Source organism: Equus przewalskii, chromosome 9 (assembly GCF_037783145.1).
Source record: "Equus przewalskii isolate Varuska chromosome 9, EquPr2, whole genome shotgun sequence".
Lineage (NCBI taxonomy): Eukaryota > Metazoa > Chordata > Mammalia > Perissodactyla > Equidae > Equus > Equus przewalskii.
Genome location: NC_091839.1, coordinates 18305301 through 18330652, shown reverse-complemented (window position 1 = coordinate 18330652; position 25352 = coordinate 18305301). Strand labels below are relative to the sequence as shown.

At 51.8% G+C, this 25352-nt stretch overlaps 2 protein-coding genes across 8 annotated transcripts in view; both read left to right on the top strand.

Moving 5' to 3' along the window:
- The window catches only part of PLEKHA4 (pleckstrin homology domain containing A4), a 23194-nt gene extending 3145 nt beyond the window's left edge, over window positions 1-20049 (top strand). For 3 of the 7 annotated variants that reach the window (XM_070558153.1, XM_070558154.1, XM_070558155.1), the window contains exons 4-20: window positions 1467-1539; window positions 1652-1752; window positions 1910-2019; window positions 2604-2819; window positions 3182-3461; window positions 4089-4175; window positions 4847-4894; window positions 5028-5108; window positions 5274-5423; window positions 6631-6729; window positions 9164-9304; window positions 10336-10435; window positions 10507-10583; window positions 17613-17774; window positions 18702-18760; window positions 19159-19271; window positions 19619-20049. In XM_070558153.1, the coding sequence (XP_070414254.1) occupies window positions 1467-1539; window positions 1652-1752; window positions 1910-2019; window positions 2604-2819; window positions 3182-3461; window positions 4089-4175; window positions 4847-4894; window positions 5028-5108; window positions 5274-5423; window positions 6631-6729; window positions 9164-9304; window positions 10336-10435; window positions 10507-10583; window positions 17613-17774; window positions 18702-18760; window positions 19159-19271; window positions 19619-19881 (2160 nt within the window). In that variant the 3' untranslated portion in view covers window positions 19882-20049. Of the gene's footprint in view, window positions 1-1466; window positions 1540-1651; window positions 1753-1909; window positions 2020-2603; window positions 2820-3181; window positions 3462-4088; window positions 4176-4846; window positions 4895-5009; window positions 5109-5273; window positions 5424-6630; window positions 6730-9163; window positions 9305-10335; window positions 10436-10506; window positions 10584-17612; window positions 17775-18701; window positions 18761-19158; window positions 19272-19618 lie in introns of all 7 variants that reach the window. The other 4 variants (XM_070558151.1, XM_070558150.1, XM_070558152.1 and 1 more) reach the window with 2 other exon arrangements.
- The window catches only part of HSD17B14 (hydroxysteroid 17-beta dehydrogenase 14), a 14206-nt gene continuing 8881 nt past the window's right edge, over window positions 20028-25352 (top strand). Inside the window, exons 1-5 of the mRNA XM_008523835.2 lie at window positions 20028-20545; window positions 21009-21047; window positions 21431-21513; window positions 22068-22134; window positions 25005-25096. Coding sequence (XP_008522057.2) covers window positions 20458-20545; window positions 21009-21047; window positions 21431-21513; window positions 22068-22134; window positions 25005-25096 — 369 coding nt within the window. The 5' untranslated portion in view covers window positions 20028-20457. The remainder of the gene's footprint in view (window positions 20546-21008; window positions 21048-21430; window positions 21514-22067; window positions 22135-25004; window positions 25097-25352) is intronic.

Below are 25352 nucleotides of genomic sequence, written 5' to 3'. Positions count from 1 at the left end.
GAAGGCATCTCTGAGATGACATTTGAGCTGAGAAGTAAATGCCAAGAAGGAGCCCATCAGGCTTAGGTCTGGGGGGCAGAGGGAGTCCGAGAGCAAAAGGCGCTGCAGCAGGTCAGAGCTTGGGGTTTGGAGCTGGGCGAGGGGAAAGGAGGTTTGGCAAGGCGGTGGTTCTCAAAGTGTGATCCTAGACGAGCAGCATCAACATCACCTGGGAACCTGCTAGAAATGCACACTGTCAGGTCCCACCCTGGATCTGCTGACCCCCAGGAACCCGTGTTTTGTTTTTTGTTGAGGAAGATTAGCCCTGAGCTAACATCTGCCGCCAATCCTCCTCTTTTTGCTCAGGAAGACTGGCCCTGAGCTAACATCCGTGCCCATCTTCCTCTACTTTATATGTGGGATGCCTGCCACAGCATGGCTTGCTGAGCGGTGCATAGGTCCACGCCCAGGATCCGAACCTGTGAACCCCAGGCTGATGAAGCAGAACATGCGAACTTAACCACTGCGCCACCTGGCTGGCCTCTAGGAACTTGTGGGGTTTTTTTTGTTTTTTTTTGAGGAAGATAAGCCCTGAGCTAACTACTGCCAATCCTCCTCTTTTTGCTGAGGAAGACTGGCCCTGAGCTAACGTCCCTTCCCATCTTCCTCTACTTTATATGTGGGACGCCTGCCACAGCATGGCGTGCCAAGCGGTGCCATGTCCACACCTGGGATCTGAACCGGCAAACCCCGGGCCGCCGAGAAGTGGAACGTGCGAACTTAACCACTGTGCCACAGGGCCGGCCCCGGAACTTGTGTTTTAAGAAGGCCTCCTGGTAATTTTTACGCATGCCCAAATCTAGATTCCCTGCCAGCCAGTACACTAGGGTAAGGAATTTGAGGTTTATTCTAAGTGTGGTGGTAAACTCTGTTTTGAGCAGGGAACTCACATGATCTGACATAATTTTCAAAGATTGTGGTGGCTTCCGTGGGAATGGATTGAAGAGGAGAAGAGGGGCGTAGGGTTGAAGATGGTGGAGCAGTTCGAGCAGAAGCAATGGGGAGACACAGGATTTGGGTTATGGCTCAGTGCCACCTTCCTGGCCTCTCTGTCTCAGGCTCCAGAATAATCGGACCAAGTCTTGGTGTATGAAGCCCCTACCCACATGTGGTACAATATCTCGTTCCAACCTTCCTGTAACTTCTCAATCCCCAATTGACAGATGAGGTACCTAGGGAGGAAATGACTTGCTGAAGGGCATAGTTTAAAAGTGGTGGAGCTAGAAGTCAAACTCAGGTCGGACTGTGTCCAGAATCTGTGTCCTTTCAGCCACAACACGCTGGCTTCCAGCTCTCCATCTGAATCTATCACATCAAACATGTGTCTCTGCTCTTCCCCTCTCTCTGGGTCTCTGTCCCTAAGTGTCACTGTCTCCTTTTTCCTTCTCCCCTCTACTCAGGCCTCTCCTCCCACTCTCTCTCCCCAGGACAGCTCCGGGCTTCGACTCTGGAAACGCCGCTGGTTCGTGCTCTCCGGCCATTGCCTCTTCTATTACAAGGGTCAGTGCCCCAGTTGGGAGGGGTGGACGGGCCCCTGTCCCACCCTCCCTGTCCTCTAGCCTCTCGGCCTCCAGATCCCTTGTGATCCCTGACCCCAGCCCCTCTTTTGCAGACAGCCGTGAGGAGAGCGTCCTGGGCAGCGTCCTACTCCCTAGCTACAGTATCAGGCCAGATGGGCCAGGAGCCCCCCGAGGACGGCGCTTCACCTTCACCGTGAGTCCGTTCATCCCCCATGGGCACTAAGGCACTAGGTGATGGGGGCAGGCTTTGGAGCATCCATTATAGGAGATAAAAGATCTCGACCAGGGTCCATGGCATCCCCCGTTTTAGAGGGCCTGGGCGTCTGGGTCCCCAGCTTCTCTTCCCGCAGGCAGAGCACCCAGGCATGAGGACCTACGTTTTGGCCGCTGACACGCTAGAGGACCTGAGAGGCTGGCTACGGGCGCTGGGCCGGGCCTCCCGCGCGGAGGGTGACGATTGGTGCGTATAGGTCTAGACCACGCCCCTGACCCTGGACCTCCAATCCTAGTCCGTTAATTATCCCCAGCTCCTCCCCTTGAGGCACGGCCCCTTCGACGTCCAATCACTCGTCTTCTAGCTTGGGAGACTCCGCCTTCCAGGCCCCACCTCCAGGAACTTCCTCTCTTCCAATCAGCAAAAAGTCTCTTCTAAGCTCAGCCCACTCTTTGGTCCCGCCCCTCCGTCTATATTCCACACTCTCTGATTGGCTCCCTCAGAAGTCTCCACCCCCTGGGGGCTGTCGCTTAAACAATGTCAGCTATAAAAAGAAAAGCTTCAGTCCTGGCAGGCCCCAGTTTTCAGGCTGGAGGTTCATAGTGCTCTGGGACATTGGGTCCAGCCACTTGGATGGACCTTATGGTCCTGCACAAGTCACTTCATACTTGGGCCTTAGTTTCCCCGTCTGCAATATGGGGACAATGATTTATAGCGCACCACCTCCCCTTTTTTTCTGTCTAGCTCCCTATGTCCTTACGTGTGAACCGAGAATAAAGGCTCTTACGAGTTTCAAAGGAGTGATGTCTTTTTCTGTGCCCATTTGCTAGTGGGCGACCCAGGTCACCTGCACGTCCCCAGCCTGGGGAGGGCCCTGGCGGCCCCGGTGGTCCCCCGGAGGTGAGAAGAGGGGAAGAGGGGCGCAGCTCAGAATCGCCGGAGGTGGCTCGGCTCTCCAGGGGTCGTGGCCGACCAGGGCTGCTGGCTCCCAGCCCCACGGCCGATCTCCAATCTGGACCCCGGATTCGGAGGACGAGGAGCCCGGAGTGAGTTGGACGCAGGAGTCTGGGATGAGAAGGTTCTATAGGGCTGAGCTTCAGACGAAAAGAGATGTTGGGGGCGTGGCCTGAGAAGGGCGGGGACTGGCAGTGACTAGGGGCGTGGCTTAGTGCTTTGTCTTGTGACTGGGAGTTGCTGGGTCTTGCGGGTTGAAACTGTACGGGTGAAGTCTCAAGGAGGAGATGCCACAAAGGAGAAAATTATTCAGGATCTGGGCAGTAGAGGAGGGTTCTACTCTAGAGGGATAGTGACACATACTGAAGGGAAACACATCCTTGAGGCTGACCTGGCAGGGAGTGGAGTGAGGGGACTCTAGTTGACCCACTTCTCCGATTCTCTCCTCCCACAGCCTGTTCATTCCCCTCTCTCGCCCTCCCTCCCCTCTGAGCCTCCCCCGGCCCCGTTCTGCTCCTGCACGCAGACCCCCTCCCTCCTCAGGTGACACAGCACCCCCTGCCAGACCCCATACCCCACTGAGTCGCATCGATGTCCTGCCTCCCCTGGATTGGGGCCGCCAGCGCCAGACCCTTTCCCGGCCACCCACTCCCCGCCGAGGACCCTCCTCTGAGGCTGGGGCAGGAAGGCCTCCCAGGAGTCCCCAGCACTGGAGTCAGGAGGCCAGAACACAGGTGAGCTGGAGAGGTGAAGGGGAGGGGATACTACATCTCCGATCAGCGCTCAGGGCTGTCTTTCCAGGCTGGGCTCTAGGACATCGCCCTCTGAGCATTATGGGGATTGTAGTTCATCATAATCACAGCTGGATTCAGATGTGAGAGAGAGTGGACTTTATTTCCTATCAGTCCTCAGGGCTGTCTTTTCAGGCTGGTCTCTGGTCATTACCCCTTAAGCATTATGGGGATTGTAGTCCAGAATGCTCTACTCCAACACAGCGCTCAGAAGGGTAGTGTGGTTTGCATCTGCTTTGTGTCTCCAGTTTATCCTTCCAAGTTGGTCACCTACTATTTTCTCTGAGCATTATGGGATTGTAGCCCAGAATATCCACGGCTAACCACAAATATGAGAGTGAGAGTAGATTGCAACTCCCATTGGCCACTGGGGCTGTTTAGGCAGGCTTGTCCATTTATTATCATCCTCTGTGTCCCCACAGTGGCGCACAGCTGGAGAACACGTGGTTGAGGAAATTGTGGGGGCCCAGTTTGGAACCTCAGAGTGTCTCCTAAGGCACTTTAATCTAGACACATCCACTGTAATATTTGTTACTAAGACATGCCAATCTCTAAACATCTTTATTTCAGTATCCCCCCCAGGTCCCCTCTGGTGCCTCCACATATCTCCAGCTGCCCCCAAGACCTCCTGGGACCCGGGCTTCCATGGTTTTATTGGTAGGTATCCTGGGGCACCTCCAGTCTGCTGGAGTCCCCTCTTTTGCTTTCTTTGCTATGGAGATCTTTTTCCATAGAGATCTTATGGGTCCTTAGTTAACTCCTAAATTCCTGATATTTTCAATAGCTATTTGAAAGGTATCTCCTTTTCTTTTTAAGTAATATTTTCTAGTTATCGATGGTATAGAGATATGCTATTCATGTTTGTGGCTTCATCTTGCCCCTGGCATCCTTGCCAAATTCTCTTATTTGTTCTAATCACTCTTTGATTCTGTTAGTTTTTCTGGGTAGATGAACATATCATCTGTAGAGGATGATGGTTTTATCTTTCCCCTTCCTGTCCTTATAATTCTGTTTTTTTTTTCTTATCTTATAGCACTGGTCAAGATTGCTAATACTGTGTTAAACTGGAACAGTGGTAGTGAGCATCTTGTTTTATTCTCAGTCATAAAGGAAATGTCTCAGTTTTCTCTGTTAATTATAACATTTTCTATAGCTATTTGGTAATAGTCCATTAGATCTTCCTAAAGCCAAGAATCTGGAAACCGGTCTTCTGAGATTTACTGAAGCTTAGAATGAAGCTAATAGGGAGAGAGGTGTCTGTCAGTAGAAACAGGGCTTGGCTCAGCACTGGCCTACAATAGGGACCTGCCTTTTCTCCTTCTCCTCAGCCAGGTCCCCCCCTGGACTCAACCTTCCAGCAAAGCTTGGAGACAGATGTAAGTGCTCCCTGATCCAACCCCTGCTGAGTTCCCAGAGCTAAGGAGAGAATGCTCTAGATGGGGGGTGGGGGGAGGGAGGCAGGGAGAAGAGCCAGATCTGGTACGTAAATAGCTGCCGTTCTTCCTCCAGACTCTGTTGACCAAGTTGTGTGGGCAGGACCGGCTCCTGAGGAGGCTACAGGAGGAGATAGACCAGAGGCAGGAGGAGAAGGTACTGGGCTCTGGGATGGGGGAAGGGCCACCTGGCCTCTCCACCTGTCCTTAGCCCTTCCTGATCCCCAGCATGCCTGTGGAGGATATGGGAGAGTTCCTCTTTTCTCTCTCCCTGGGGCTGGGTGTGGCTTCAGGAGTCTACCCACCTTCCCTCTCGGTGTAGGAGCAGCTAGAAGCAGCCCTGGAGTTGACCAGGCAGCAGCTGAGCCAAACAACCAGGGAGGCCGCAGCTCCAGGGAGGGCCTGGGGACGCCAGCGCCTCCTGCAGGACCGACTGGTCAGCGTGAGGGCCACTCTTTGTCACCTGACTCAGGTGAGCATCTGGGGATGGGCATGCCCTTCCAGGAGGCTCCAGGACTCTACAGGTTGTTATTGAAGGGGACCTGCCCCCAAAGGCTTATGGGAAGATAGTTCTTGAGAATTCCCCGCTCCACAAATTTTAAACCAGTGGTCTTGACAGTCCTAGGCGGTGAGGGACTAGCAGCCAAGAAACAGCAGAACTTAGTTTAGTGGTTTAAGAGGGTGAATTTGATCTGGGCTTCCTAGCTTTGAATCTTAGCTCCTACTCATAGTAGCTGTGTGACCTTAGAAAATTTGCTTAACCTCTCTGGGCCTTGGATGCCTCTTATGTAAACTTGAAATGATAAAAATAGTGTTTACTTATAGAGTCATTGTGAAGATTTCATAAATACATGTAAATGAATGAGTGAATGAACATTTGATACTTAGGTACCTGGCATATGGTAAGGAATATTTAAGTGTTAGCTATACTTATTATTATCTGAGAAATGAAAACATTAATACAGTAGTACCTACCTCACAAGAATTAGATGAGCACTAAGAACAGTGCCTGGCACATGGTAAGTGCTTAGTAAAGATTTGCAGCTGCTATTATTTTTATTATTATTAATAATGGCAGGGATGGGGCTGGCCCCGTGGCACAGCGGTTAAGTTCACATGTTCTGCTTCGGTGGCCTGAGGTTCGCTGGTTTGGATCCCGGGTCCAGACATGGCACCACTTGGCAAGCCATGCTGTGATAGGTGTCCCACATGTAAAGTAGAAGAAGATGGGTACGGATGTTAGCTCAGGGCCAGTCTTCCTCAGCAAAAAGAGGAGGCTTGGCAGCAGATGTTAGCTCAGGGCTAATCCTCCTAAAAAAAAAAAAAAAAAAAAGGCAGGGAGATTTCTTTTGCCCAGGGGTGCATAGGATCTGTGGTCTTGAGTGTCCCAAGAATTCTGTAGACTCTGCCACCCTAGGGGAATGCAGAGGTAATCCAGAGGATTCAGGCAAAGCTGTTATTTGTCTGCACTATCAGCTCATTGGAATGGCAGGTTCCATATAGACACTGGGGTTCCCAGGAGTTGGAGCAAAGAGGCTGTTGGGAATTGTAGTCCCTATACCTCCAGGGCACCAGGGGCCAGGCCTTCCTTCCTCCTCCTCAGCTGGGAAGAGATGGAGTGGGGCAAGGTCTGGTGGGTGGGCAGGCTAACTCTGTGTCTCCTCTTTTTGGGACCTGAGGAACGAGAGCGGGTTTGGGACACATACAGCGGCCTGGAGCAGGAGCTGGGCACCTTGAGAGAGACCCTTGAGTACCTGCTGCACCTCGGGTCCCCCCAGGTACATCCTGCCCCAAACCCCCAAACCCCCAAACCCCACCCTGCATTCCAAGTTGACCCGGAAAACCTGGCATTTAAGCCCCTCCCACAGAATCAAAGCCCCTCCCACTTTATCCCAAGCTCCAACCCCTCTGTCCTTTCCTTTCCTTTTAAACCCCACTTTAGTGTAGTTAAGACCACATCCTTCATTTTAAGACCTAGCTTCAGGGGCTGGCCCGGTGGTGATGTGGTTAAGTTTGCAAGCTCTGCTTTGGTGGCCAGGCTTCATGGGTTCAGATCCTGGGCATGGACCTTAACACCACTAGTCAAGCCATGCTGTGGCAGCATCCCACCTAAAATAGAGGAAGATTGGCACAGGTGTTAGCTCAAGGCCGATCTTCCTCAGCAAAAAAAAAATGATAATAATAAAGTCCTTCCTTCAGATTCAGAACCACTCTCCCCTCTGGTTCTAAATCTCTCTTCTTATTTTGAAGCCCTGCCCTCATGTCAAAATTCCACCCCTCAGCCCTGTCCCCATCCTGCGAGTTCCTGTCTTGCATTCTGCATCCTAACTTTTGTTGTGAAATTTATCCTCTGGAGTTTCCAGTTCTAAATCCAATCCCTTGGTTCAAGACTCACTCCCAAAGTATAAACCCCGTTGCTTAGCCTCAGACCCACTTCTTCATTCTAAGCCTAGCAAGCGAGTTTCTAAATCATGTATCTTTAGTTAAAAACCTTGACTTCTAGTATTAAATGCATGCTCACAGATTTAAGCCCTGCCCTCTTCATGCTAAACCCCTCCCACTTCTTCTTAAAATCCACCCTTCAACCCTAATCCCCCACCTATTGGTGTTAAATATCACTCAGCACCAGGAATATATGAAAAGAGCAATACATCACAACCGAATTAGGTTTATTATAGAAATGCAAGGTTAATGTAACACTTCAAAATCAGTCCGTGTGTTTCACCACATTTAACAAAATAAAGGAGAAAAACCACATGATCATTTCAATAAATGCAGGGAAAACATTTGACACAATTGAACATCCGTTTATGATAAAAACTCTCAGCAAAGTAGGAATGCACGGGAACTTCCTTAATCTGATAGGCGTCTGTAACAAACCCACAGCAAACATTATAATTGGCAATGAAATATTGAAAACTTTCCCCCTCGGGGCCGGCCCCGTGGCCAAGTGGTTAAGTTCATGCATTCCACTTTGCCCCATGGCCCAGGGTTTCGCCAGTTTGGATCCTGGGCGCAGACATGGCACCGCTCATCAGGCCACGCTGAGGTGGTGTCCCACATGCCACAACTAGAAGGACCCACAACTAAAAATGCACAACTATGTACTGAGGGTCTTTGGGGAGAAAAAGGAAAAATAAAAAATCTAAAAAAAACAAAGAAAAGAAAAAGAAAACTTTCCCCCTGATATCAGAAATAAGGCAAGGGTGTCTGCTATTACTAGTTCTAGTCAGCATTGTACCAGGGTCCTAGACTGTGCAAGTGAGTCTGAGAAATAAACCAAAGGTATAAGGAGCAGAGAAGACGTAAAGCTGTTGTTATTTACAGATGACACAACTGTCATATATAGGTAGGGAACCCAAAATAACCTCCAGATAAGCTATTAGAATAATCAGATTCATCAAGGTCACTGAATGCACGGATAGTTTGCAAAAACCAGTTGTCTTCCTGTATGCTAGCATCAACAATTAGAAAATAAATATTTATAAACAGTAGCGTTTGCAATTAATGTAAACCATCTGAATCTCTAGGAAGAAATAGAATGAGAGATAGGCAAGACATCTACTCTGAAAGCCACAAAACGTCATTGAGAGAAATGAAAGGAGACCTTTAGCAATGGAGAGATATACCATGTTCATGGATAGAAAGATACAATAATATAAAGATTGGAGTCTCCCCAAATTGATTTCCCCAATGGGGATCTGCAATCCCAATACATATCCAGGTTTGTATGGGGAGATTGACAGACCAATTCTAAATTGTATCAGGAAGTCCAAAAGGCCAAGGGTAACCAAGGCCACCTCCAGGAATGAAGCTGGAGGACTAACACGACCGGACGTTAAGTCTGACTGTAAAGCTACAGTTAGGAAGACAATGTAGTATTTATGTGAGGTTAGACAAATGGACCAAAGGAATAGAATAGGGTATTCAGAAACAGACTAATATATATTTATAGGATCACCTATTTATGACAGAGGTGACGCTGAAGAACAGCATGGAGAAGACGGCGTTTATGATAACAGTGTTCGTGTGGTGGGTCAATAGGATATCCATTTGTGGAAATCCACACAATAGCCTCCGTCTGCACCCACAGTCCATCTATGACTCCATAAATAGATTCCAGCTGATTTCAGGCCCTTTCTGCGGTCTATCAACTTTAAGCCTGCTCGCATTTTCCCACCTTTGAGTGATAAATTCCTCTCCTCCCCCCAGGACAGAGCATCTGCTCAGCAGCAGCTGTGGATGGTGGAGGACACGCTGGCCGGTCTGGGGGACCCGCAGAAACCGCCCCCGCACACTGAGCCCGACTCCCCATCCCCTGCAGTCCAAGGCGAGGAGTCCTCGGAGAGGGAGGTGAGACTCACACCCCTCTGTCCCCATCCAGCTTCCTGTCCCTTCTGCCCCCGGCCCCACCCATCACCCACTTGCCTCTTTCTCTCTCGCTTGATCAGCTAACCAACCTCAGGCAAGTCTCTTAAGCTCTGGAAGCTTCTCTTCCCTTATTTGTTACATTGTGACCATAGTCCAGTGTGTGCTGGAGTCAGCTTCCAGCACCTCCCGGAGCCAACTGCGTGCGTCTCTTCTCAGTTCCACATTCAACAGTGTCACTTCGGCAATTGACGACACGTGACGGCAATTGATGTCACGTTGAAATTGACCGTGGTGGAAGTGTTCGCACCACAGAAACTGGCAAACGCTACTCACCGGGGCTCCTTCCTCCCAGAGAGGCATTCGATACACATTTACCAGACATGGCTGATCATCACCCCCACCTTGCAGGATCCTGTAAGGAGAAATTGTGACTGGAAAGTGTCTGTCACAGAGTAGGCCCTCAGGAAGCAGGAGCCACTGTTGTCATAGCTGGGTTAGAGCCACTGCTTATCCTGACCATCCGATCACGTGCCCAGGAGACCTGGGTTCAGATCCCAGCTCTGCTGTCTTTGTGACATCAATTGTTGACCTCATTCTCTGAGTCTAACTTTCCCCATATGTAAAATAGGGATCATAATTGCTGCCTCATAGCTTTGTTGAGGGGATTTCATGAGATAACGCTGATAAGGTGCTCAGCACAGCCCCAGATACAAAATCATTATAAAACTTGCGCTTATAATGCCTTGCCATGTGCCAGGCACTGTTCTAAGTGCCTTACATGTGTGGATTCAATCCTTATTTCCAAACGTGCAATATGGCCCAGAGAGGTAAAGTAACTTGTGCAAGGTCACACAGCTAATAAATGGCAGAGAGCTGAGATTTGAAACCAGGTCATCTGGCTCCTGGTTTTCAATCTTAATCTGACTCACGCTGTGTCTGAATTGCTAAGTGCTTGAAAAATGGGAATAATAATGATAGTGATAATCATTATTCCCCTTTCCCGACCCCTCCAGAGCCTGACTGAGTCTGTGGAACTGAGCTCGCCCCGGTCCCCTGAGGCTGACTGGGGGCGGCCCCCCGGGGGCGACAGAGACCTCTCCAGCCCTCGCTCAGGTGAGTGTCCTGGGTTGGGTGGGACTTGCTGGAGTTCCCTGTCCTCACCAAGTCCTGTTCTGCCCTTCCAGGTCTTGGGTCTCCAAGGGCCTCCCGGGCCTCCAGCCCTGAGGGTCGCCGCCTCCCTTCCCCACAGCCAGGAACGAAGGTAGGCAGTCCATCTTGTCCCCGAAGGTCCATCTTGTAACCCTTTCATTTGACTGCCACAGACACCCCCACTCTTGGGGAAACACTGGGAGAGGGAAGTTTTAAGGCCATACCTCAGAGCAGAGAGAAGACGATTTGTTAAGAGGGTCGAGATTGAATTCTGTCTCTGCCACTTCTAAGCTGTGTGACTTTGGGTCACTTACTAAACCTCTCTGTGCCTCCATTTTCTCATCTGCGAAATGGAGCTAATCACAGTATCTGCCATCCAGAGCTGATGTGAGGATCCAGACTAGATGAATGCCTATCAAGGGTTGAAAATAGTATCTGGATATAGTAAGGACTCCATTCATTCATTCATTTATCAATTATTCATTCAACAAATATGTATTAAATATCCTCTTTGCTCTCCAGTAAGGTAGCTAGTAGCCACGTGTGGCTCTGTAAGTTTAAATGAATTAAAATGAAATAAAATTAAAAATTCGTTCACATTGACCGCATTTCAAGTGCTCCAGAGCCACACGTAGCCCGTGGCCACCCTGTCGGGCAGTGCAGATATGGCACATTTCCGTCATCGCAGAAAGTTCTATTTCATAGAGCTGTTTAGGCGCTGAGGTCACAAACACGAACAAAATGAGAAAAAAAACCCCTTCCCCTATGATCTGGCATCTACTGGGTGTCAGAAGCAGATAATGAACGACCACCTTACTGTACATTATTTTATACATCGTAAATGCTGAATAAGTAGAAAAAGGACTCAGTAAGGGGATGTGGGAAGCTTGGAGAAGGCGTGCAGTTGTAAGTGGCTTGGTCTGGAAAGGTGATGTTTGAACAGATGCCTAAAGAGGGGAGGGAGGGGGCCTTAGGGATATCTGGTGGAAGAGTGTGACAGACAAAGGGAACAGCCTTTGCAAAGGTTCTGAGGCAGGAGCGGGCCTGGCCTGTTGGTGGAGCAGCTAGAAAGCCAGTGTGGGGGCCGGCCCGGTGGCGCAGCGGTTAAGTGCACACGTTCTGCTTTGGCAGCCGGAGGTTCGCCGGTTTGGATCCCGGGTGCGGACGTGGCACCACTTGGCAAGCCATGCCATGGTAGGCGTCCCACATATAAAGTAGAGGAAGATGGGCACGGATGTTAGCTCAGGGCCAGTCTTCCTCAGCAAAAAAAGAGGAGGCTTGGCAGCAGATGTTAGCTCAGGGCTGATCTTCCTCAAAAAAAAAAAAAAAGAAAGGAAAAGAAAGAAAGGCAGTGAGGCTGGAACCGAGTAAACGAGTCATGGGGAGAGGGCTGGATGTGAGGACAGGTGGGTAATGGGGGCAGATGGTGCTGGGCCTTCTGGTCCAAGGTGAGGACTTTGACTCTGAGGAGGAAGGGAGCCATGAGGGTTCTGAGCAGAGGGACGTGAGTGGGAACGGGCGCCCTCTGGTGGCCGTGTGGGGAGACAGTGGGGGCCGGGGCTGGGCTCGTCCAGGAGGCAGAGACCAAGTAGCTTCCGCTAACTTAGAAGTGGAGGGGTTGAGAGGCAGTCGGATTCGAGACATACCTGGCTTCACACCTTATCCCAAACCCTTGGGACCAGACGAAATTCAAAATGCAAAACTTTGCAGATTCTAGACAGATCAAACAGTGCGTCTACAGTGTGTTATAAAAAAGCTGAAGCGGCGTCTGGCGCAGCCCCCTTAGTCCAACACGTTAACATTTCGTCAATAAAACGTCTGACTATTCCTACTCAATGGGATAAAGGCTCTAAATAACATCTCAATTTAAACGTTGTAAGTTTTTTTGATATAGCAATGAGCTACGGAATGAGCGAGTCGGAGTGGAATAAAATAGATTTATACGTATCAAGCACTTTTTATTTCTAAGGAAAAGGTTTAGTCAAACATCATGTCACACATCCAGGTACAAAAGAAGCCAGACAGCTCAGTGGACACATGCCATCACGGCTCTTGACGTCTGGTGGCTTGAGACTCTGGAGAGAGGGGTCATTGGTCGAGCCATCAGCGCCGTCATCAAGCTGGAGGTGGATGTCTCAGGCAGGGCTAGGAGGGGGAGTCCCTGGGGACGACGCGGGTGGCCTTCATACAGTTTTAGGCTGTGTCATCTGCTCCTTGGCAAAGGGTCTTGGGGGCCGGCCCTGTGGCCAAGTGGTTAACTTCACGAGCTCCGCTTTGGGGGCCTAGGGTTTCACGGTTCGGATCCTGGGCGTGGACATGGCACCGCTCATCAAGCCATGCTGAGGCGGCGTCCCACATGCCACAACTAGAAGGACCCACAACTACAATATACAACTATGTACCTGGGGGCGCTGGGGAGAAGAAGAAGAAAAAAAAGAAAGAAAGAAGATTAGCAACATATGTTAGCTCGGCTGCCAGTGTGAAAAAATAAAAAGAGCCAAAGATAGGCCTGAAGACAAGACGGTGAAAAGAGGCAAGAGAAACATCTGTCCCTTCCGAGAGCTGAGGAAGTAGGATGGCTTCAGGAACAGGGCTGTGGAGCGTCTGCTGGGACATCTCAGTGAATATGACCCGCAAGATACCTCGTGTGTGATGTGACGTAAATAGGACCAGGTGGATGTTGGCACCAGATTTAGGAAAACAAATGTCAAATGTCCATTTTCAGATTTGGGATTTTTTTTTTTTTTTTGGAGTTACAGATAAGAGATTTGGGGAGCTGATTTTGAAGGTGGAGCCAACAAGATCTCCTGGCAGATTAGAGATGGGGTGTGAGGCGTGGAGAATGACCATAAGGTTCTTGGCCTGGGCATTTGGAGGAATGGAGTTACCAGGCAGGAGAGGGGCGGGGGAAGGAGGGGAGTTCAGGTTTGAATACGTTAATTATTCGGAGCTTCCTGTTTGCGATTATTCTCACTGGTGCTGTTGTAGTCCTGGCCTCTTGTGTACTGGGTTTTGTCTGGACATTGTGGTTCCTGAGCTGAATCAGGCCAGATCCCAGGCATCGAGGAGCTTCAGACACAATCAGAACAGAGGGAATTGTGTTCTGTGATGGTGAAAGCACGAGGCATTGGGGGACTCCAGAGGACAACTCCCTGACAGCCTGGGCACGTTGGAGATGTTTTCCTGGAGGCGGAGAGACCTTGAAGAATGAGTTAGAATTCGCCAAATGGGGAAGCAGGCAGACAGCTGGTGTGAATATTCAGACTGAGGTGGGGATTTAGGAAGCCAGAGCCTCTGCTAATCTACAGGATGCCTTTTTGTGAATTAGAGACAGGTGCCCCTTCTGCGTGGGTGGAACATAGCTTGGCACCAGTGGAGGGCTCAGCCCTTGGGCAGTGAGCAACCCATACAACTGTACATGGTATCTTGGGAGCAAAGAACTCTGGCCTCCAGAACTTCTGCCAACTGAAAGGTTGTTCAATTCAGGTCAGCAAACATCGTCTCAGACCCTTCTTGAGTGCCAGGCCCCACAAGGCTGTGTCCCCAGACCAGTCCCTGTTTTCAAGGACTTACACTTTTGAGCTGAGTTTGCTCTGTAGTGACCTTCTGCATCATAACCCCTATTTTTCTGTGGCTTCCCTCATCCAGAAGCTGGCAAAGGGTTCCTGCGGGAAAAATATGTCTTATGGACTTAACAGGACCATTCTGATGCCTACAAAGACATCAGCAAATGACCAATCCGAGTAGGGTGTCAGAAGGGCCAGGGAGCTGCCCCTGTCCTCTTCCGCCTGAGCTTTTAGATGTGGCCATTGCCGGAAGAAACCCCAAATTCCTTCATTTGCTCACCATGCATTTCCTGAGGTCTCCTAGGGGCCAGGCCCTGTGGAAGGTATTGGGGACCCAGCCGTGAATCAGAGCTGATTCTGCAGTCTGAGGGCGGAGAGGCACGAATGCAGTCCTCGTGCGTATCCGACTGGCCTAAGTCATTTCACGGCGGGGACTCAGAGCATTGGGAAGCGTGTTAAAAGGTAAGCTGAGTCTGGGTGAATGAAAAAAGGGTTTGGCCATGCAGAAAACGGTACTCCAAACAGACGGAACCGTGGAGGTATTAAAGAAAGAGGTCAGAAACAAAGCTGAACTTATTCCTCGCTTAAATCAGACAGACCTATTCTTGGGCGACACAGTCTCCCCCAGCAAAGCAGAGAGCTGATGGCAATTAGCGTGGAGTTCACGCTATTTGATTGGTGGACTTTCAGAGCCAGGCGTGTTTAGGGATTGGTGGACCTCGAGCTGCGGGAGTTGTGTGTCTGTTGCTGATTGGCTGGTAAAACACGGGCTCATCCCGGATTGGCTGGCTTTCAAGAGCCCGTTGAGGTGCGTGGCGATTGCTCCATCAAACAGATTTAAAAGCGTCTCTGGTGCTTACTTCTTACTGTGGATACAAAGCAATCAACCGTTTCCCAGGAAGGGAGGGACTTTATAATATTCAGGGGTGTCTGTCAAGGATCTGGATTGTTGCGACGGTTCCGAACAACACGGATCTTGGCCATTGCTCCTCCTTCCCCTCAGCCACGTGGTTCCGGGGGCTGCCGCTGTCCAGAGCTTAGCGGGTGTGTAGCGAGTTCCAGGGATTTCAGAGTTGAGCAAGGAAAATTATATGACCACGTTGTGGTAGGAGCACACGCGGGCTTTATTTGGTCCACACTTTGACGGGTTTGCCCGTGGGAGAAGTCCGTCACAGCGTGAGACCTTCCAGAGGTTACTGCCTGGGGGCCACTGCCCAGACGGGAAGAGGGGGTGGGTGGCAAGGGAAATCTCAGGAGAGAGGGAGATCCCAGAATGGGCTTAAGGTCTAGGTGTTGTTGCCCCACAGCACTGTGGGGAGTCTCTGGGCGGGAGAGCTCCAGAGAACAGCACTGGTCTTGGGGTGTTTTACAACTACAAATTTATCTCATCTTCTGGTCCTAGTCAGATGCTTGTCCATTGCGCCACTGGCCCCCCACAAGTTTATCTTATCGATGGCGAGCAGATGTTAGGCACAGTTTTGTGGAACGTTCAGATCAGGCAGGCTGTAGATAGCTAAAGTTCTCTGCCTATTTGGGTTACGTTCAAAACAAGTGGATGTGTAACAGTTGGGATTGCGTGACAGCAGGCTGTCTAGCCGATGATCTGGCTGCTGTGAAGAAGTAACATACAGCCGATACTCAGGGGCCATTACTTATTTAATAGGTGGACATGTGACTCAAGAGTGGCCAAATCAGAGTAAGTGGGTAAACTGCCGTGACTGGTCCCACAATAAGGAGCTGATCCAACCTGTCTCCCCAGAATTTTCTAGTTGGAGACGGCAGCTAAGAGTTCTCCTCCCTCTGATTTTTGGCTTTTTTTTTTTTTTTCCTTAAACAACACATCTGTTGTCTTTCGAAGTTTCATGGGCTAGAAGTCCAAAACCAAGGTGTCAGCAGGGGTGTCCTCTGTCTGAAGGTGCTGGGGGGGGGGGGGGTCTGTTCCAGGCTTCAGGTATTCCCTTGACTAGTGGCAGCGTAACTCCATCTGTCATGTACAGTCTTTCCAGTATACACATCTGTGCCCAAATTGCCCCCTTTCCTGAAGGATAACACATCTTAGCAGCTGGATAACCGTATCGCCCCGTTCCTTGCCTCTAGCACCCCGGAAGTCTGACAGCTTTCCTTTGTTTCATCCCCTCTCTGTGCCCTTCAGTTCAAGCTGGCAGCATTTCTGCTGAGATGATTCATGGACTCCACATGTCACATGCCTAATCTCTTCGCAAACAGGTTGTCCAGCCACACCCTTGGTCTTCTCTCCAGAGCATGTGCTCTCACTTTTTGCAATATGGATAGGCTGAGAATTTCCCAAATTTTCAAGTTCTGGTTTCTTTTTGGTGAATATTGTTTTCTTCGATTTATCTCTACCCTCTTGTATTTTAAGCTCTTAAGGCTAGAAGTCCATGATCAAGGTGTCAGCAGGACCACACTCCCTCTGAAGATGCCAGGAAGGGATCTGTTCTGGGCCTTTCTCCTAGCTTCCGGTAGTTCCTTGGCTTGTGGTAGCACGACGCCCATTGTCACATGGCCTTCTCCCTGAGTGTGTCTTCTCTCTGGTTTTGAGGGCCAGAGAGAGCTCTGGAAGCCAAGGCCAACCCAAAGTGATCCTCTCGACCGTTTAGGTAATGCATCCCCTTCCTCCATTTGTCATTGTCAAGAGGACTCAGAATTGTTTTTCATCACAAGTGCTGGGGAGGAGGAACTATACCTCTGCCCTCTGGGTCCTTCTGGCAGGTCTAGGAATTAAATTGACATGAGACAGAATGACAGGAGAGAATCAAACAAAGTTTAATAACGTGAATACATGGGAAAAGCCCAGGAAAACTGAGTAACTAGCCAAAATGGGGAAAGCCACCACCTTAAATACCAATCTCAGCTAAAGACAAAGGAGGATGTTGGGGGTAGTGATTTGAGACTTCAAAGAGGAGGAAGACAATTCACATGGAGATGGAAAAGCAAATGTTTGGTAAACAAATGTTTGCTGGGCCATCGATAGACAATGTGACCCAAGAGAGAGAGAGAACTTTGATAAAAATGGACTTAGCAGGGATCCTCCCTGTCTACCATACTCAGAGTTATCTATGGTGGTGGCCTGTCCTGGCATGCCTTCTATTTTAAATTCCTTTAGGCAGTTAGGGGAAAGGTCAAAGTTTCTTTTTGAGAATTTTGTTCTTAAAAATAAGCAGGGAGAAGAGATACATTTTGGGGTGGCAAATTCTTATCCCCCACACAAGCCACCCAGGGTCCTGACTACTAGTGTGAAGAAGCTTGATACATCTAGGGAGGTGTAGGTGTTTGTTAGGCTCGGTCTTTGGGTCCAAATAGGGCAGCTGATGGAGTTGAGGCCAGAGAGGTGGGTAGGGAACAGGCCACACAGGACCTCGAACACTTTTGGTCTGGGGGGTTCTTGGGGGCCATGAGAGGATGCCAGCAGTGAGGGGACGGTGGGTGTAGGAAGACCCCCTCCAAGGTCCGGTGGTGGACTTACTAGAAAGGGCAAGACTGGAGGCAGAGAGGCTCAGGGAAGACATAAAGGGGAGGCGCAAGGTTCGGATCTCAAGGTGTTCTCATCTCCCCAGCCCCCGGTGGCCCGGCCGAGGATGAGTGCTCAGGAGCAGCTGGAGAGAATACGCAGAAACCAGGAGTGTGGCCGGCCGCTCCCTCGCCCTGCTTCGCCTCGGCTCCTCACCCTGGGCAGGGCGCTGTCCCCAGCCAGACGCCAGCCTGACATGGAACAAAGGGTGAGGGGAACAGGGAGTGCAAAGTGGGGTGGTGGGTGGAGTGGTAATGGGTCCTCTGCTCCTAGTTAGAGCCTCAGTTTCTCTCCTTGTAAAAGGGGGACGTCCCCTACCTCCTTACCCAGAATCGGGTTTCCAGATTCACCCCAGCTTGCACCTGTGCTGAAATCAGCACCCTGGCTTCCCTCGCGGTGGGGAATGGGGTGAGGGGAGGAGGGGGACAGAGCCAACATCTCCACCTCACCAGCGTTCTCCCTTCAGGATGGGGGTCACGAGTCTGGATTAGGAGCCCAGTTTTTCTTTTTCAGCTACTATGTGTTATCAAAGGCAAAAAAAATAATCATTTTTCTTTTGAGCAAGGAGGGAAATCGACTTTATTCATGCTATTGTAGTGGGGGGAGCACCCCAGATCTGAAGATCCGAGCGTCTCGGCAGGATGGTTTCATCTTAGACTTTTCTGGGGAGCAATTAGACAAGTCATAGGTGGCGTGATTTTCCGGTTGGGATTGATTTTGTAATGGGCGGCGTCTTAGTCAGCTGAACACCAAACTTTTATCTCTGTGTCTACCTAGTTTTGGGGAGACAGTTCTGGGAATCATTTGTGAGGTGAAGAATGTGAATTTGGAGGGCCTGTTTCTGGCCTTGCCGTGGGTGAACCAGGGGCGGGGGAGTCGTCTGAGTCTTATCTAAGTCATAAGGAGAACAGGGGTTCTTCGAAGTAAGCCGTTTTCCAGAGCACAAAAGGGCGTGTGTGGGGGACGGGGGCAGTTTCTTAACCTCGCTGTTTTTCAGGAGTGCATGTAAAGTTAAACATTGTCAGTGTCTCTGGGGGCAGTTTCATCCCCTCTCTGAGCCCCCTTCATTTCCTCCTCAAAATGAGAACGTGAGGACTTCCAGACGAGGAAATCTAATGCCCCAGTTCCTTTGCAGGCGGTCCCAGGACACTCTGGAGCCCAGAAATGGCTCAGAAGCTCCGGGTCCTGGAGCAGGTGAGCAATTCCAGGGCTGGTCAGGGAGCTGGGAAATCGATTTGCCAAAGGGGAAGGGAGAAGCGTGATTATTAATGTCTCCTGAGTACTGAAGTGCAGGTCGCAGAACCTGTTCTAGTTCAGAAAGCCCTAGATCCGCATTGAGAACTGCATTTGCCAAAACTGCAAAACTGGGTAGGTATCTAACTCCGCCCCTGGGTCGGGAAATCTGGTGAAGTTTAAGGACGACTGGACTACAAATCCCATAATGCACGCGGGCTTTTTATAAGGGCCGCGCCATGGTTAAAGTCCTTTAAAGACACGTGCTAGGGACTACAACTCCCAGAAGGACACGCGCAGCACCGCGGGCCTCTCTGCATTATATAATTGTACACGTCCCCCGATCTCTTTTTTTCTAGTCCAAGGAACACCACCCCTTATTTGCCGACATCCGAAGGTCACCGGGAGCGAGTCCTTAGCCTCTCGCAAGCCCTGGCTGCTGAGGCGTCGCAGTGGCACAGAATGATGACAGGTGAGGAGGGGCTGGGGACCCTGGGCTCCTGGGTTTTAGAGAAGAGGGAGCCAGAGGCCCAGAATGCTAGGTGCTGGTGGGGAGGGGTCTGAGGGTGGCTGGGAATCCTTTGTCTTGATGAAGAAGGAGCTAGACAGGCCTTGGAAGTTCTAGATCCCAGGCAGGAGGACATCGGGGTCCAGGGCTACTGGATCTGGAGGAGGGTACTGAGGGGTGGGCCTCCCTAGGTCTGAGGGAGGAGGTGGCTGGGGGCCTGGACTCCTGGGTCTAAGAGAGGAAAGGCCTTGGGGGTCTGCACTCCCGAATCCCAAAGTTTGCCATTCTCATTCCCCACTCGTCCTCTCTAGGGGGAAATTTGGACTCCCGAGGAGACCCTCTTCCCCCTGCGCCGCCGCCTCCGTCAGACCCCACGCCCCAGGTGTCCTCGCCGCCACGATCTCCTCGGGTGGCCAATTCCCGCTCCACGGGGTTCTCCCGCCGAGGTAGTGGGCGTGGCGCAGGCCCCGCCTCCTGGGAGTCCACGTGGGACCCTGGGGCCGCCCCTCCCGCCCTGACGCAAGACGAGGGGGCGTGGCCTCTGCGGGTCACGCTGCTGCAGTCCAGCTTCTGACACGCCCAAGCGCGGCAGCCAATCGGAGCGTGAGGGCGTGGCCTGGAGGTACCGCCCGAGATCTGGAGCCACTCAGGGCACCTGGGGGCGTGATCTAGTCCCCTCCGGTGGCCGAAATTTGGTTTTCCCAACACTTGTCCAAATTCGGATTAAAACTTTGAACTTTTAGTCAATAGCCTTCTCTCTGTCTGTTTGAGGTTGTGACACTGGGGTCTCTAAGGGGCAGAGCTGGAGTCTGGACTCCTGGGTCCCAAGGGAGGAAGGGACAGGGACCTCGGACTTGTAGGTTTGAGCGAGGAGGGAGCTGGGGGCCTCATTTGCTGGGTCTGAGGGAGGAGAGGGCCGGACGCCGTGAATCTTGGTTCTGAGGGAGGAGGGCATTGGGGTCCCGGACTCCTGGGTTTGAGGGAGGAGGGGGTTGGGGCCAAACTTCCAGGCTTCTGGTCTTCCTGGCAACGCCCCCCCCAGGGCCGGGCCTCCAGGGTCCAGCCCCTATTTGTGGTTCGGCCTTCCCGGACTTTGGAGGTGGAAAGAAGCGCAGAGTGAGCGACAGAGGGAGAGACAGACTGAGGCAGAATGGCCACGGGAGCGCGCTATGCCGGGAAGGTGGTCGTGGTGACAGGGGGCGGGCGCGGCATCGGAGCCGGGATCGTGCGAGCCTTCGGTGAGAGGGGGTCTGGCTGCTGGAAATATTGGAGGGATCCTGGAGGCTAATGGATGTGGGAAGAAGGGCTTCAGTACAGGAGGCAAGATTCCATCGCACGAAACCCAATTTGCGATGCTAATGAAGGGGTAGCCTGGGGCCTGAGCTCTTTGCGTGTCCCCAAACGCTGCTTCCTTCCCCTGGGTTTCGGTTAGAGCTACAAAACGGGTGGGTGGGGAATGCCTCTTGCGGGTTTAGAATTTGCTCTGGACCCCAGGGATGGGGGCTTGGGAGCCCCAGCAGGCCCCTGGAGCAGCCAAGGAGAATATGTGTCAAGGCCTCTGCCCTTTGATCCAGGGGATCATCATGAGACTTAGGGATCAAAGGGAGCAGGGAGGGAGATAGTCCCCACTCCAGATGCCCACAAGAGGGCAGCAGAGGCCTTCCCCAAGGCCTGTGCTGCGGTAACCTGTTCTGTTCTCAGTGGAAAGCGGGGCCCAAGTGATTATCTGCGACAAAGACGGTGAGTGTGGGTCCCTCAGTCCTCACCCCTACCCTCCTCCTCTCTCAGACCCAGGAGTCCAGCCCCAGCCCCTCCTCCCTCAGACCCGAGGGTCCTGGCCCCCAGTCCCTCCTCCCTCAGACCCAGGAGTCCATCCCCCATTCCCTCCTCCCTCACATACAGGAGTCCTGGCCCCCAGCTCCTCCTCCGTCAGACCCAGGGGTCCAGGTCCCCAGCCCCGCCTCCCTCAGACCCGGGATTGTGGGCCCCAGCCCCTCCTCCCTCAGACCCGGGAGTCCTGGCTCTCAGCCCCGCCTCCCTCAGACCCAGGGGTCCAGGTCCCCAGCCCCTTCTCCCCAGACCCAGGAGTCCTGTCCCTCCACCCCTCTGCCCTCTCTCTGCAGAGTCTGGGGGCCGGGCCCTGGAGCAGGAGCTTCCTGGAACTGTCTTTCTCCTCTGTGACGTGACTCGGGAGGAAGATGTGAGGGTAAGCGTATTCTTCTGTCCCTACTTCCCATCTCCAGCAGTTTCTCTCTCTCTCGCTCACTTTGTTCTCTTCTGGGCTTTTGCACAGGCTGTTCCCTCTACCTTTCCCTCTTCTCCTGGCTAAACTGTACTGATCCCAAAGGTTTCAGCTCAGTGTCATTCCCGGGCTTTCCTTGATTCTGTTGGCCAGGTCCTGTGTCTCCTGGGAAGCTTCTCCTTTATCTCCCACTTCTGCAAAGCTCTTGTCACACCTGTCACAAGGATTGCAACAAAAAGCTTCCTCAGAGCGGGTCTCCTTCTGTAAGAGTTTTCCCTCTCCTGGCTCAGGGTTTTTGTCCTTTCCCTTTAGTCAATATCGCTCTGGTCTCTGGCACCCATGGCTTCCTGTCACTTCTCCTGCCGTGCCTGGTGATTTGGGGGGCAGAGGGTCCCCCACTTGCTCTGGCTCCTGTTCCCTCTGTGACTCCAGCTTCCCCCTCCCCCCCCCCCCCCGGCTTTGGGATCGTGGGCTCCACAAGGCCAACCCCGCTCCCTCACAGACGTCTTTGTCCTCAGACTCTCCTTTCTGAGACCGTCCGCCGTTTCGGCCGCCTGGATTGTGTGGTCAACAACGCTGGCTACCGTGAGTTGTGAGGCCCGAGGGCCATTCTCCACCAGAGTGTCCACCCACCTCCTGGCTTTCCACCCCTTCCTCAGTTTCCCCTTTCTCTGCACCTCCCCCTCTGTCTCCTTGGACAGGAGAGGGCCGCTGTGGAATCGTCCATGCCTGGCCTTCAACTCCGGCCCTGTCCCCCCCCTGCTGCATGCCCCGACCTTTGCCCTCACTTCGCCGTGCCTCAGTTTCTACATTTTTAAAATGAGAATGAATATCGACCTCATTCCAGGGTTGCTACAAGGACTGAATAAGGGAAAGTGCTCAGGCTTGTGGAGGCAAATATTCGCTCTATAAATCAAAATCGGGGTGAGCTGATATATGAGTTAATCTGAAGACCATAGAGCCCAGGAGATCGCCTTCCCCGAGGAAGGAAGCTCCCCAAAGAAGTAGGTAAACAGTGTGGTTACCACCGTCCTGGGACACGGAACAGACATCACATGTGACAGGAGTGTCTCTTTTCCTACAGTCACAAGATGTTTTGCTAGCCCAGCGGGTCAGTGGTCACAAGATGGGCAAAGCTGGTCAGTTTGACCCTTAGGTTCTGGAAGGAAATGCTTATCTCTAAAGAAATGCTAATATGGGGGGCGCACCCATCCCTATCTTTACCAAGACGACATTCTTTGCTTTGGGATGTTGTAAATGTCTAAAGCAGGTGTGCGATGCATGCTGGACGGGCCGCTTCAGGCCTTTCTGGAAAAACAAGGTCAAGGCCGAATTAGTTTTAAACCAAATGGCTTCCTCATATCCCGCATTGCTTTTCTTTTTTTCTTTTTCTTTTTCGTGGTTTTTTTTTTTTTTTTGAGGAAGATTAGTCCTGAGCTAACATCTGCTGCCAATCCTCCTCTTTTTGCTGAGGAAGAGTGGCCCTGAGCTAACATCCGTGCCCATCTTCCTCTACTTTATATGTGGGACGCCTGCCACAGCATGGCTTGCCAAGCGGTGCCATGTGGGCACTGGGGATCCGAGCCAGACATACTGGTATGTCTGTATGTTCCGACGACTGTGAAGATGTGCTCACAGCACGTGGTTATAGGGCTTAGTGTGGTGGCTTCCAAGGGAAATTGCCATCAGCTTAATGACTGCCCGTCATAAGAAGGTCTCATGTTAGTAAACCGAGGCTCAGAGAGGTGAGCTGATTGCACGGAGGTCACACGGCAAGGCTGTGGTAGAGAGAAGCTTGCTTTGTTGGCTGGGCAGCTTTGAGCAAGTGGGTCACCCTCTCTGGGCTGCATTTAAAAAAAAATTTTATTGCGGTCATATTGCCTTATAACAGTGTGTAAACTTCAGGTGTACAGTATTATATATTAGTTTCTTTTTTTTGGTTTGTTTTAAAGATTGGCACCTGAGCTAACAACTGTTGTCAATCTGTTTTTTTTTTCTTCTGCTTTTTCTCCCCAGATCTCCCCAGTACATAGTTGTATATTTTAGTTGTGGGTCCTTCTGGTTGTAGCATGTGGGACACCACCTCAACATGGCCTGACGAGCGGTGCCGTGTCCGCGCCCAGGATCCGAACTGGTGAAACTCTGGGCCGCCGAAGCGGAACGTGCGCACTTAACCGCTGCCCCACCGGGCCGGCCCCCTCTGTTTCTCTATATGCGTATGTCCCCCTGCATGTGCTGACTTCGTCTGTTCTCTCTGCTCTCACACAAACGCCACAGACCGGGGCGCTTCAACCATAGACGAGTATTTCTCACAGTTCTGGAGGCTGAAGTCCGAAATCAAGGCACCAGCAGCCTGGGTGTCTGGTGAGGGCCTGCTTCTCGCTGTGTCCTAACGTGGCGGAAGGGGCGACAGTGCTCCCTGGGGTCTCTCTTCTAAGCGCCCTAAACCCATCAGGAGGCTCCAGCCTCAGGACCTTGTCACCTCCCGCAGACCCCACCTCCTAACACCTTCCCACTGGAGGGTAGCATTTCAACAGTCGGATTTTGGGGGGACAGACGTTCAGTCCGTACCGTGTGCATATTCTTATATGATAGTATGTGTACATGTTTCCCCTGGGACCAGTGGCTTCACCAACTCAGTGTTCGTGGGGACTTTATGGACCGTGACTGCCTTGAATAATGAGAACCACTGTATGTACTGGCGTGTCGGGCAGGAAGAAAGGCTATGAAGGAAAATAAAGCTGACTGAGGAGCCACGGGATGGCACGGGCTGTTTTGGACAGAAGATCTGGATGCCGTGTGGATTCTCTGAAGATGCTTGAGCAGATCCTCGAAGGAAGCGAGGCCACGGCCCGGGTCTCTGGGGAGGAGTGGCCCATTATTTCCCCGACTCTTTGCTCTCTGTTTGCTTTCCCACCTCTGTCCCCTCACCCGCTCCTCTCCTGAGGCCTTTGGAGCAGGCAGGCTGCTCCCTTCCCACTGTCTGTCTTTTCTCCTTGTTCTCACTGTCCTAGCTTTTCAGCTCCTTCCCAATGTTCATTTTTCTGGCCCCCCCACCCCACACCCCCAGCCTGCCATTCTTTCTGTGTATTTAACAAACACATTATGGTACTAAGTCTCTAGCTCAAATATTGACCCGTGAAATTTCCAAGCCCGAAAACAAGGTGCTATCCTCATTCTGTAGAGGAGCCAACAGGCACAGAGGGGCAAAGGGACCTGCCTAAGGCCACGCAGCAGGAAGTGGCAGGGCTGAAGTTTGAACCCAGGCCTGCTGGCCCCCCGAGACTGCTTTTTTATCAGCCGCTCTGCAGCCTCCCTTCCTTTCAGATCCCTGACCTGCTTGTCTGCTCCCCCGACCCCGTGCCCCTCCCACCCCCATCCCCATTTCCCTTCTGCGTTCTCCTGTCCGTGGGGCTCCCTCATTCTCCCCTCTCTCTCTCCACCCCCACCCTTAGATCCACCGCCGCAGTGGCCCGAGGAGACCTCTGCCCAGGGCTTCCGGCAGCTGCTGGAGCTGAACCTGCTGGGGACGTACACCTTCACCAAGGTGAGGGCTGGGGCCCCGGCGGCCAGGCCCGGGTGGCCTCCTGACAGTGAGATGGTCAGACCCACTCTGAGAGCAAAATGTTTTCTGCGCCTTGGTTTGATCTTAGTCCAAAAGGACTCCTTTCTTTGTAGAAAAGAAACGGGTCCAAATCTCTTCATCCCACACAAGTTACCTGTGTAGTCGCTTGCCTTCTTAGGAACCTTCTAGAACCTTCCCAAGTGGTGTGGTAGTGATGGGGGATGTGAAGAACATGGCG